The 11,480-nt window shown below is 41.8% G+C and overlaps 1 protein-coding gene across 1 annotated transcript in view; it reads right to left on the bottom strand.

Annotated features, from left to right (window-relative positions):
- Positions 1-4,068, bottom strand: part of LOC100943269 (olfactory receptor 8B3) — an 8,344-nt gene extending 4,276 nt beyond the window's left edge. Inside the window, exon 1 of the mRNA XM_003796778.3 lies at positions 4,058-4,068. Within this exon, the coding sequence (XP_003796826.3) occupies positions 4,058-4,068 (11 nt within the window). The remainder of the gene's footprint in view (positions 1-4,057) is intronic.
- Between the last annotated feature and the right edge of the window lie 7,412 nt (positions 4,069-11,480).

Below are 11,480 nucleotides of genomic sequence, written 5' to 3'. Positions count from 1 at the left end.
CAGGAGTTGGAGGTTGCTGTGAGCAGTGAAGCCATGGCACTCTACCCAGGGGCTCAGCTTGAGGCTCTGTCGCAAAAATAAATAAATAAATAAATAAATAATAATAAAATGTAATCTCTCCTAAGAAAACTCTGGTGTGTTATATTGATGACGTCAAGATAATTCCTTTCCCAGAAGAGAAACCCAAAGAGGATGTAAGAGCTTAAGTATCACACATGATTAACTGAGGAAGATTAATCATCCTAGCTAAATAGAACACCAGACCAATCAGTCAAAGTTGGAGGACTAAGTTGGGGTGACCCATCGGAGGCATTCTACAGACTACAGAATAAGTTACTGTCTCTGCTGGATCTCACCAATAAGAAAGAGACCAGTTGCCATGAAGGACATACCACCTTTAGATTTATCAGATACAATCAGACATTCTGTTAGCTTTCCATTTTGAATTACTAGAAAGAAGTTTGAATTTGAGTTGGATCCAGGAAAAAAGAAATAATCATCGAAATATATTTAGAGGACTGTAACCCAAGCACTCCCCTTAGAAATATTTGATCCTAGTATACAAATTATTTGGGCAATGTCTATTGCATGGACAAATGCATATTGAAGTCTCTAGAACAGCCATTCTCAACCTGTGGGTCGGGACCCACAGGAACTGTATTAAATTTAGGGCCGTGGCATTAGGAAGGTTGAGAACCACTGCTCTAGAAGAAGTTAAACATTACCATTGACTGGCATTCACTGGTACCTTAGATGCATAAACTGATACAGAAGTGATGTTTAATCATTTTGAAAGATAACTGTGGGGCTGTATTTTACCCATGACATTGTGATAGAAAGCTATCAGGAAATCCTAAAACTTGAGAAATCTGTTATTTAATGGGAAATGTCAAATATATAAAAATGAGAGCAGCTATACAGAACTTGCTGAGATAAAACGGAAATGGTAAATGCAGGAGCAGGCCACAGCCCTGCTAGGGCACGCCTCATATTCACCAATCAGTAGAATTGTGTCTTTTTAACTACCTTGGAACATTTTTTAATTGTCATAAAAACACAAACAAAATATGCCATTATCTCCATTGTTAAGTGAGTAATTTAGTAATCTTAGGTTGACTCAGATTGTTGTACAACTGGTCACCAGAACGTTTTCATCTTGCAAGGCTGAGACTCTGCTCATTGAACAACTTCCCTTTTCCTCTTCCTCAGTCTGGCAACCACCATTCTACTTTCTATTTTTATAAATTTGACCGGTTTAGATTCCTCATATAAGGAGAATCATATAATATTTGCCATTTGTGACTGGTTTGTTTCACTTAGTTTAATGTTGCAAATGTGGTAGGATTTCATTCTCTTTTAAACCTGGATAAAATTATATCAGATGCGGATACCAACTATTTTATTTATCCATTAATCTGTCAGCGAACACGTGGGTTGCTGCCATCTGGTGGCTGTTGTGAGTAGTGCTGCTATGAACATGCCTGTGCGAGTGAGTCTCTTACAGATCCTGCTTTTAATACTTTTTTGGGTGTATCCGGAAGAGATCTTGTTGCCTCATGCAGTAATTCTATATTTAATTTTTTGAAGAATCATGATACTGTTTTCTATAGCTGCTGCATGCACCATTTTGTATTCCCTTCAACAGAGCACAGGAGTTCCTATTTCTCTAAGTCTGCCCACACTTGCTCTGTGTATCCTCAGTAGGAACCACCCTAAAGGCTAGGAGATAACAAGAGCAATCTAAAAATTAATTTAAAAAACCTCTCATTGGCCCTGAATCCATCACTGTGATCCATGATTCTTTTGGGTGAGATTAGACACAAAGAGACACGGATTAGAATATTTGGGTTAGGATAACCATCACTGATGTTGCTGCTGGTGTAACTGATACGTTAGCATTTAATAACAAGTCTCTATATCAGAGTATGGCCTATAATGTCTGACGCAACCTGCCTTCTCTTTTATCTCCTGTCTTATTCCAATCTATACAAAATATTTAAATTAGGCTCGGCGCCTGTAGGACAGAGGCGCCAGCATGCACTGAGGCTGGTGAGTTCGAGCCCAGCCCGGGCCTAGTAACCAACAATGACAACTGCAACAAAAAAGTAGCCAGGTGGTGGGAATGCAAACTAATATGTCCCTTTTGGAAAGTCATATGGAGAACACTTGGAGATCTAAATATAGATCTGCCATTTGATCCTAAATTCCTCTGCTAGGTATATATCGAGAAGACCAAAAATCACGCTGCAATACAGATATCTATACCAGAATGTTCATTGCAGCCCAATTCAGAATTGCTAGGTCATGGAAGAAGCCCAAGTGCCCATCAACCCATGAATGGATCAATAAATTGTGGCATATGTATACCATGGAATACTATCCAGCCATAAAGAAAGAAGGAGACTTTATCTCCTTCATGTTTACATGGATGGGGCTGAAAAATGTTCTTCTTAGCAAAGTATCTCAAGAATGGAAGAAAAAATATCCAATGTACTCAACCCTATTATGAAACGAATTGTTAACTATCATAGAAAGCTATAATCCAAATGGAGTCCAAGAATACAGGGAAAGGGGAGAGGGAGGGGGGAAGATGGGTGAAGGGAGGGTGATTGCAGGGATCACGCCTATGATTTATCCTATAAGGGTACATGTAAATCTTTCTAAATGTCAAATATAAATGCCTAAACACAATAATTATGAGAATGACATGATGGCTATGTTGGCCAATTGGATGAAAGTATTTCAAATTGTATATGGAAATGACACACTGTATCCCATGATAGAATTAATGAATTAATGTGCACAAATATGATTTAATAAAAAAAAAGTAGCCAGGCATTGTGGCAGGCACCTATAGTCCCAGCTACTCAGGAGGCTGAGGCAAGAAAATCACTTAAGCCCAAGAGTTTGAGGTTGCTATGAGCTGTGATGCCACGGCACTCTACCAAGGGTGACATAGTGAGACTCTGTTTCAAATATATATATATATTCAGAAAGAAAAGTAGATTTTTTTTTACTGTTTCTGCATACAATTTGAAATACTTTCATCCAACTGGTTAACATAGCCTTCGTGTCTTTTTCTTAGTTATGTGTTAAGACATTTATATTCTACATTTAGAGAGATTCACATGTACCCTTATAGGATGAACCACAGGCATGATCCCACCAATCACCCTCTCTCCACCCCTTCCCCCCTCCCCTCCCCTCCCTCTCCCCATATTCCTGGGCTAAAATTGGGTTATAGTTGAAAAGTAGATTTTTAATAAATTAGAAGAATTTTAACTAAATAAAAGTCACAGAAAATGGATTTATTTTTGCTGTTTTAAGAGAAATTTAAAATGCTTCATTTACCATTTTAAATCTTAAATAGAAAATAGCCAACAAGTCATTTAAGAATACAAATAATAATCTTCATTCTCTCATAATGAAGAACTGCAAAGGGAAGGCAAAGGGGGAAAAAAGATGAAAAGAGGTGAAAAGAAAAAGAAAAAAGAGATGGATAAAATAAGTGGGATATATTAATCTTGGAAGGGAAGAAAAAGTACATGAATGTACACTGAGAGTGATAAACAGGTGGTGACAATCACTCTGACACATGTAAGAAGAGATTAGCACATTAAAGGAATGTGAAAAAAATGAGAAGATATACATCTGTCTTTGCCTAAAACCACACTAAACTAACTCTCTTTTTTTGAAGTTTCATATTATTTAATTTTTTTAATTAATTATTTTGTATTAAATTATAACTTTGTACATTGATGCATTTATGGGGTTCAGGGTACTGCTCCGATATACAATATAAAATGTTTACATTGAACTCAGTAACACATCCATCACAATTAGACCTGTTTCTTAATAGTTTTGAAATGAACCATTGCATCATGCACATTATAAACTCACTCTTCTTTAAAAAAAAAATAATGAGTCCACTCTATTGTCTCTTCCCGTACTTCTTGGAAGCGCTACCCACACTCAGTCACTCCTCCTGTTCCTCCCATTCACTCACCACCCACCAGGATGTGGATTTTGTCTCACTTCTCCACTGAGCCTGCCCTACCCAACCTCCATGTGTCAAAGGGAATAGTGAAGCTTCTGAGTCTTGGTTCCCCTCCTATCTTTCCTTCTTCAATCTTTGGGGAGTGGTCTTCACTCCTGTTTTGTTTTGATGGTCTCTAGTCTCTGTTGCTCATCCACTCCTGTTGTCACTCAGCTCATCAGGTAGCCTCTTTATACTTCATAACTTAAGCTCTCAGTAGGGTCTGGACATGTAGGTTGCATCTAAAGCTGATGACCTCAGGTTGTCAGCCTTGGGTTTGATGTCTTCCTGGACTTTAAGACCTCTCTGTCTATCTGTCAACTGGACATATTTTCCTCCATTTTCCACTGACCCCTCTGACTCCTGGTATAGAAAATGAAACCTATCACCCTTCTGGGCACTCTGCAGTCACTTCTAAATTGGTGAGATTGGAAGCTGGACAGTTCATCAGTCACAGCAATGTGGTAACTACAGGGGCTGAGAAAACACAGGGTAGAGAGGGGCTGATGGTGATTTGCAGATGTGAATGAAGAAGAGAATGGAACAGCTTGAACTGAGAGCGTCTGGTGTCAGAGGAAAGGAGACAGTGATCAAGAGAGAAATCAGAGGGATACTTGGAAGTCATGTGAGGACGCCACTCACTTAGGAGGCTCACACAAGGAGGGAGACAGGAACAGAGGTGGCAGGGACAGGAAGAGATGAAGGGACAAATCACCACTGCCAAAGAGGTAACAATTAGCCAGTCTTCTTGTCCATTATTATCCCTTGATACTTATTACAGAAATCTCGATCTTTACAGCAAAAGGTTGAAACCTTCCGGTCCGGAAAATATATACTTGCAGGCACACATCTATCTGAGCAGTCCAATCTAGTGTAACGGTAGAGCCACATACCTACAAGAGAAAGGCATTAACATCGAGTGCCAGAAATAATACTTGTGTCTGAGATCAAGACCTTTCCTCCCAATGTCCAACCTGGTGTCCAGAGCAGGACACAGCCCCCTCTCAGCATGAGCCCCTGGGACCACCTTCTCAGCAGTACCTGACTCAGCATACATGTAGATATTCTGGGTTCTGCATCCAGGGCCTTGGTTCACAGTGCAGTTGCCCTTGCCTTGTAAGCAACGGCCTTGCTCAAAATTGCTGCAGACCATGCACAATGTTGCTTGAGCTGGGGAAAGTGGACAGGAAAGCTAAGCTCAGGGCTGAATGGGCTAGGATTGGGCTAGGACACTATTAAGGAACCAGAAGTTCAAGGATAAAGAATAACCCTAACAACGCTCCCCAACATAGTCTAAGAATGTGGAAATGTTCCCATGAGATGTTGTCCATTAGTTCCTTAAGGAACTGAGGCATTGGCATAGAGATATAATTTTATTGAAAATAAAGTAAAAGGTAACCCATTGGCTATGAAGTCATTGTAGAGAGCACAATAAGTCTCTTCCTAAACACCCTCTGAGGCAAGTCATCTCCAGGAAAATAGATAAGGTTATAAGAACTGACTTGGCTTTTCAGTCAACTGAAAGCAGTTTCACAAGATTTATCACCACACCTCCCTCAAGGGAATGTAAAAAGCAAACATTTCTATGTGAAACTTGCCATAGAAATATTGTAGAGGGAACTTGCTATGGAAATACTGGTTTAGAAGAAGCTTTTAATGACTTCTTCCTCCCAGACAACTGGCTCTAGGCTGCTTCTATTCAGAAAGTCTTCAGCAACCATAGGTTCTGCTACTCAGAGCAGGCCAGCCTACCTCAAAGCCCTACTTTGAGAATGGCACCCCAGTGCCAATTTTCTCAAGGGGCTGACTGAGTTCACTCTGAGACCTTAGAAAGAGACCGAAACTCTTATCCTGGGAAGAGTCCTTGGGGTGTGGGCAGCAGAGAGAGACCTTCAATCCTTGAGGGTCAGACCATCCCAGAATCCTGACCTGAACTTTGTCCCCTTCCATATACCCACTGCCCAAGTTGACCTGACCATCATCCTCAGACTTTTCCCCTGGGACCTTCACCCATGCTCTCCACTGCCCAACTATCCAAGATCCTCGCTCACACCTTGGAAGAAGACAAGAGGGAAAATCCCCAGAAGCAGGAGCACCAGCAGGAATTTGTCCATCTCTGTCCAGATGGCAGGAAAATGTAGCAGGGTGGCTGGAACCAGGAAGCAAAGGGCCCAGGAAGCAAAAGGATAGGCTGCGCTAGTGTGGGACGGGAGCAGGCTGGAGAGTCTGGATGGAGCTGCTCCCAGGCTGTGGGCAGGAGCATCCTTTTACATGCTTGCCTGTGGGTGGTTCACCACTGCCCAGTGCAGGAGAGATTTCCACAGAGCCAGCCCTTGCAGAGCTCCCAAGGAGGAAGGATGACCCTGAGGTCCCTCCTCTTCCTTCAGATGAGGTCCAGGTCTTCCACTCCCCTTTACACCCTGCCTGTGTTTGATCGCATGGTCAGGACTGTGGCCCTCCTAGCACTGAATAGATGTCGGCAGTGGTATACAGTCCGAACAACACACACTTATTCGGTATTATCTGTAAACCAGGATCTGTATCTGCTGGCTACAGGGCACTGGGCACTGTCCCATTTAAGATGTACCTTCAGTCTATCATAAGCACATCAAGTAAACAGCAAATATTCTACAAAAAACAAAAGTAACAAAGGTCCTATGGATGCCTTGGTTATTTTACAAAGTATGAAACAACTCCTGATGCTTTTGACTCTCTCATTTGTCTAGCTGCGAAAAGCACAGACCTACTGGATTCAAGCAGGTCTGTGCCGATAGAGGCTCTCGCCCTCTGCCCCAGCACCTGACTCAGAGGCTCAAATTTTCACACACATGCTTATGTAGACACAGACTAGGATACAGCACAAAAAGAAGTTAAGGTTCAAATTGGTTTTCCAACTGAGCTAACTGCAGTCTCCTACAGATATTCTCTAAGGTTTCTTCAGCTCATTCATCATGCTTGATAAACATAACCAAGCCCCCCGGTGCTCAGCAGCCTGGTAGCACCCAAGGGGAGAAGGAGCCTAGAGCAAGATCACCACTGTGCAGGTTAGCATTAGAAGAAATGTTCCAGATCACAGTGACAGTTTTCCTTCCCTTCTCTCCCCCTGCAGCCCCCCTCCATCTACACAAGGCTTCATGGCACAGACCTTGATCATCAGGTTCGCAATGAACAAGAACACTCTGTACACTACACACTGAGTGGACAGAGCCATTAGGTGATATTTCCTACTAAATAGAGAATGATACAACCAGTGAATGAATGCATGATGATCCATCAGGCCAAAAAGTGACTCCTGGAGGGGAAGGTCCGGGCAACCAGGTGCACCACAACTTGGAGAGTCTGGCTGCAGCCCCTAGCTCTCCACAGATGGAGAGCTCCCCTGCCCTGTCTTCACAACAGAAAGACAAGACCCAGAAGATGCCGGTGGTGTGAGGGGTAGTGAATCAACAGTCCCAAAGTAGACCCACTTGCCGTTACCTCAGTCACCAGGATGTTCAATGTTCAAACAGTGGCAACAGAATTCCAGGGCTTCTCATGGTTCCCAACCCTGTATCACCCCATCATAATTGTGCCAGTCAAGGGCGGGGGGGGGGGGGAGAAGAAAAAGAAAATAAGGGAAACAGGATATAATCAAGTAATTGTAGTTGATAAAAAATAAATTTTTTCTTGTGAGTCATCAACTTACTAATACCTCCTTATGGTTTTGGCAGACTTAATGAATGTGTTAACAATAGCACAAAATGCAATTTTGGAAAGAGAAGGACTATCCTGGAAAATATGGGAAGAGGGGTTAAAGCAAAGAAAATAAAGATCTGGCCCAATTTTCTTGTGAGGTGTATGCCCACTGAATATCATCTTGGTGTTTCCTTGGGGAAAGGAAGTGGAGAGTCCCTGACTATGGACACTTCAGCACGGTGCTTTGGTTCTGTTGTGGCCTCTTACTGGAACAAACCTGGATTTATGCATTTATGAGATGTGGTTCCACTAAGAAAAGTATGTGATTAGTATTTCATGGTAAGAACATAAATTGGAGATATTTAAAGACCAGACACAACTGCATTTACATATTAAATTTACCCCAAGCATCAGTAGGGACATCCCCCTAGTCTCCCAAAGTTAACAGACCTAGTATTTAGTCCTGCTTCATGCATCAGGTCCATGCTTCATTAAAATAGGCCTCTTTAAAAACCTCAAAGTACATGGCCAGCCTACTCAGAGGTCATCCAACTCAACCTCTCTCCTAGTACAGGAAGCTCCTCCTCCGACTTCCACAGGCAGTGGGTGTCGAGACCACCACAAGCTTCCAGGCCCATGCCAATCCCCATCTGATCTTCCACTGATGTGTCTAGGCTGGGACCCTGGTGGGCAGTGGCCTGGCCAGAACACAGACTGCAGAATCTGACACAGCTGGGTTGGAAGGCTGGTTCTACCTTTCCAAATTTTGAGGGCATAGCAAGTTACCTTATTCTATACATCTCATTTTCCTCAACTGAGGAAAGAAGATAATAATAGTTCTTACATCCTAGAGTGGCTGTAAGGAACAAATATTATATATACTGAATGTTGTATTCTTAGCACCACATGTAACACATGTTAATGACATAAGTAGCATTGCTCAATTTTTTTATGTATCATTCTTCCACTTCATTGCTAACAATTATGAATTCCACTTAAGAACAATTAAGCTTAAAATTGGGACTAGAGTGAATGACAGCTAATCTTCAGCGACGTCTTTTCTCTGCCTGTGCAGTGTGGCCCAATCAGCAGTCCTAATTTCACTCGGCACCCACACACATGTTAATCTTTCCATCAACAGAACCATTTGTCTCCTACCCCTGATGACGTACAAGGGGCATCCTTCTCCTCACCCAAAGGAAGGCTCAGAGCTGCATCTCCCACCACCACATGCTTTTCTTGCTTCCCTCCAGGCTAAGGGAAAGCCGTAGCAGCCACAGAAGAGACAAACTGCTTTGTGAGGAAGGAACAAGCTGCCCTCACTACTAGCCCTTCAATTCCCAAGTCACCACCATGAATACACATCCTTTCTCAGGGACTTTGCGGGGCTGTTATCAATTATACGCACAGTACATTCTGATGGAAGAACTCCTTATTCTGAAGACATCGGTACAAACCACTCAGACCCAGTCCCTAAATTCTTCTGTGTGACTCACTCTACCCATCCCCCCCAGCACAATCCACCACTCCCACTCCCCTGACTGCTGCCTTAACCTCCTCCGCCAACGCAGAACACAACTAACATGACCTCTATGCATTTCCCAGTGTCCTCTTGTGGGTTGGGGGCATGGATGAATGATGTATATAGCAGGATGAATGTTAATCTAGGCAGAAAACACTGGGTGAACCAGGACTCTGAGTCTTTTTACCCATTTCCCAGATGGCATCAGTTTACAATTTCTTTTGATGTGTCTGGGCCATGTGGGAAGATATTCCACAGAGTCTTTTCTCTGAACCATTTTTTTGGGGGGACCATCCTCAGCCTCACCCCACAGACAGAAAATAAGGCCTTGCACTAGGGGCTGCTCCTAAGGGACCACCCTATAAAGAAAGTTGCCACCCAGCCCTGTTTCCTCCCCAAAGCAGGGAGTCAGTATCAAAATGTTCCCATCTTATAAGACCAAGCATTGAGCTGTTCTGCCTATGTTTAGTCCTGTCAGGAATTAATATGGGATAAGCCTAAAGCCACAAGGAAGTTGGGCCATGAACTTGGTCTCCTACTAGCAAAGACCTCACTTAACTTAACCAACATGTTGCTGGTGCTGATGCCTCTGCTCTGGGTGGTGAGTATTAGGGTCAACTAGGGAACCTCTTTATGTCTGTTATGGACAGATTCAACATGGCCTCAGGATTTTTGTCACCAAGGTTATATATTATGTTATATTTTCTAGCTTAGTGAAGGTCAGTAGTTACTTAGCCATAAATTCAGGAGATTGGTTTGGTTATTTGCTTATTCATGTGAACCTTTTATAAGAAGAAGGATGGTAGAAGTACAAAAATTCCGAGTGATGCAAACTTAAGAAAGATTCCATGTACAAGTGATATTCTGTTGCCTTTGAACTTAGAAGGGTCACATGCAAAGAATCTAAGAGCCTCCTACAGGAACTGGCAATGACCGATGGCTGGCAGGATTAAAATGAGGCCTCAGTCCTACATTCAAAATTAACTTGTTTCTGACAACAACATGAAAGAGCTGGAAACAGATTCTTCCCAGAGCCTCCAGTAAAGGATCAGCCTGGCAGAAAACTTGATTTTTGACTTGTTAGTGTCCTAACAGAGAACCCAGCTGAGCCTACATAGATATTCACCTGCAGAGATATAGATGAGCTTTGTTCTGAAGCTTCAAAGTTTAAGGTTTGTAAAGCTCCTCACCTCCCTCTAATGTAGGCTCTTTGCCCAGGCAATAAGCATCTCACCGTGATTGACAAAAATAGAGCAGGGAATACTTTCAATGGCTAGAACAAGATCAAAAAGTGTTCTGACTTTCAGGGTCAAATATACATACATATATGCGTGTGTGGGGGTGTCTTTCAGGGGCAAACATATATATGTGTGTGTGTGTATGTGTGTATATCCTCTGTGCAAGTATACACACACACACAGAGGGCACCAAAAATGCATAGACATTTTAAGAGATGTTATATATGTATTACTTTTCAAAATCGAATTAAATGTACAATTGCTGGTCAGGTGTACTTAGATATACTACACACATCCATTTTACCTGCAGTTCACACACTTTTAGAGAATTATCAATTCTACTTCCAACAAGATCTTTTAAAATATGTATACATTTTTGGCACCTCCAGTATACACACACATATATGTGTTTGATTACTGTAATCAGTATAATGCAAATGAAAAATGATTGCCCTGAAAAGGAAATTGAATTTGAGTCTAAGAAATTACACATACGGAGAGATTGCTTCCCAGCTATTCCACTCTAATGGTAAATTTTATCCCTTTTTTATATTGTACACCTTAAAATCAACTCACTTAGAACAGACCATTGTGTCTGATTTTAGTTTTCTATTAAGGCATATTTATTTCTTAACTATTTTATAATGCCTATGATTTGCATTGGTCATGAGAGTTTGGGTAGTAATGAAGTTTTTTCAAATAATGAAAAGCCCTCCCATGGCCCTGCCTTCATCACCATGACCTAGCCATTGTTCTTTTTGGTGAAATCAGACATAAGAAGGCCCAGAAAAATTTAGGCTGAAATATGTTTTCATTGAGGTTACTTATCAATGATGTCGCTGTGTGAGTATTGCTGCTTTTATAGCCTTTAATAACAAAGCTCTGCCATAGGCTATATTCCACAGTGGTGTCCAGCCTTCCTTTCCTGCTCTCTCCCATCTCAGCTCATTTTTAGAGATAAAAGATTCATAAACCATATTTGAACTTGACATTCATTTCGTATGAGTTC

The sequence above is a fragment of the Otolemur garnettii genome, unplaced genomic scaffold (assembly GCF_000181295.1).
Source record: "Otolemur garnettii isolate 467f Iridium unplaced genomic scaffold, OtoGar3 scaffold00108, whole genome shotgun sequence".
Lineage (NCBI taxonomy): Eukaryota > Metazoa > Chordata > Mammalia > Primates > Galagidae > Otolemur > Otolemur garnettii.
Note: the sequence above shows the minus strand (reverse complement) of the source record. Positions and strands in the feature narration are given on the sequence as shown.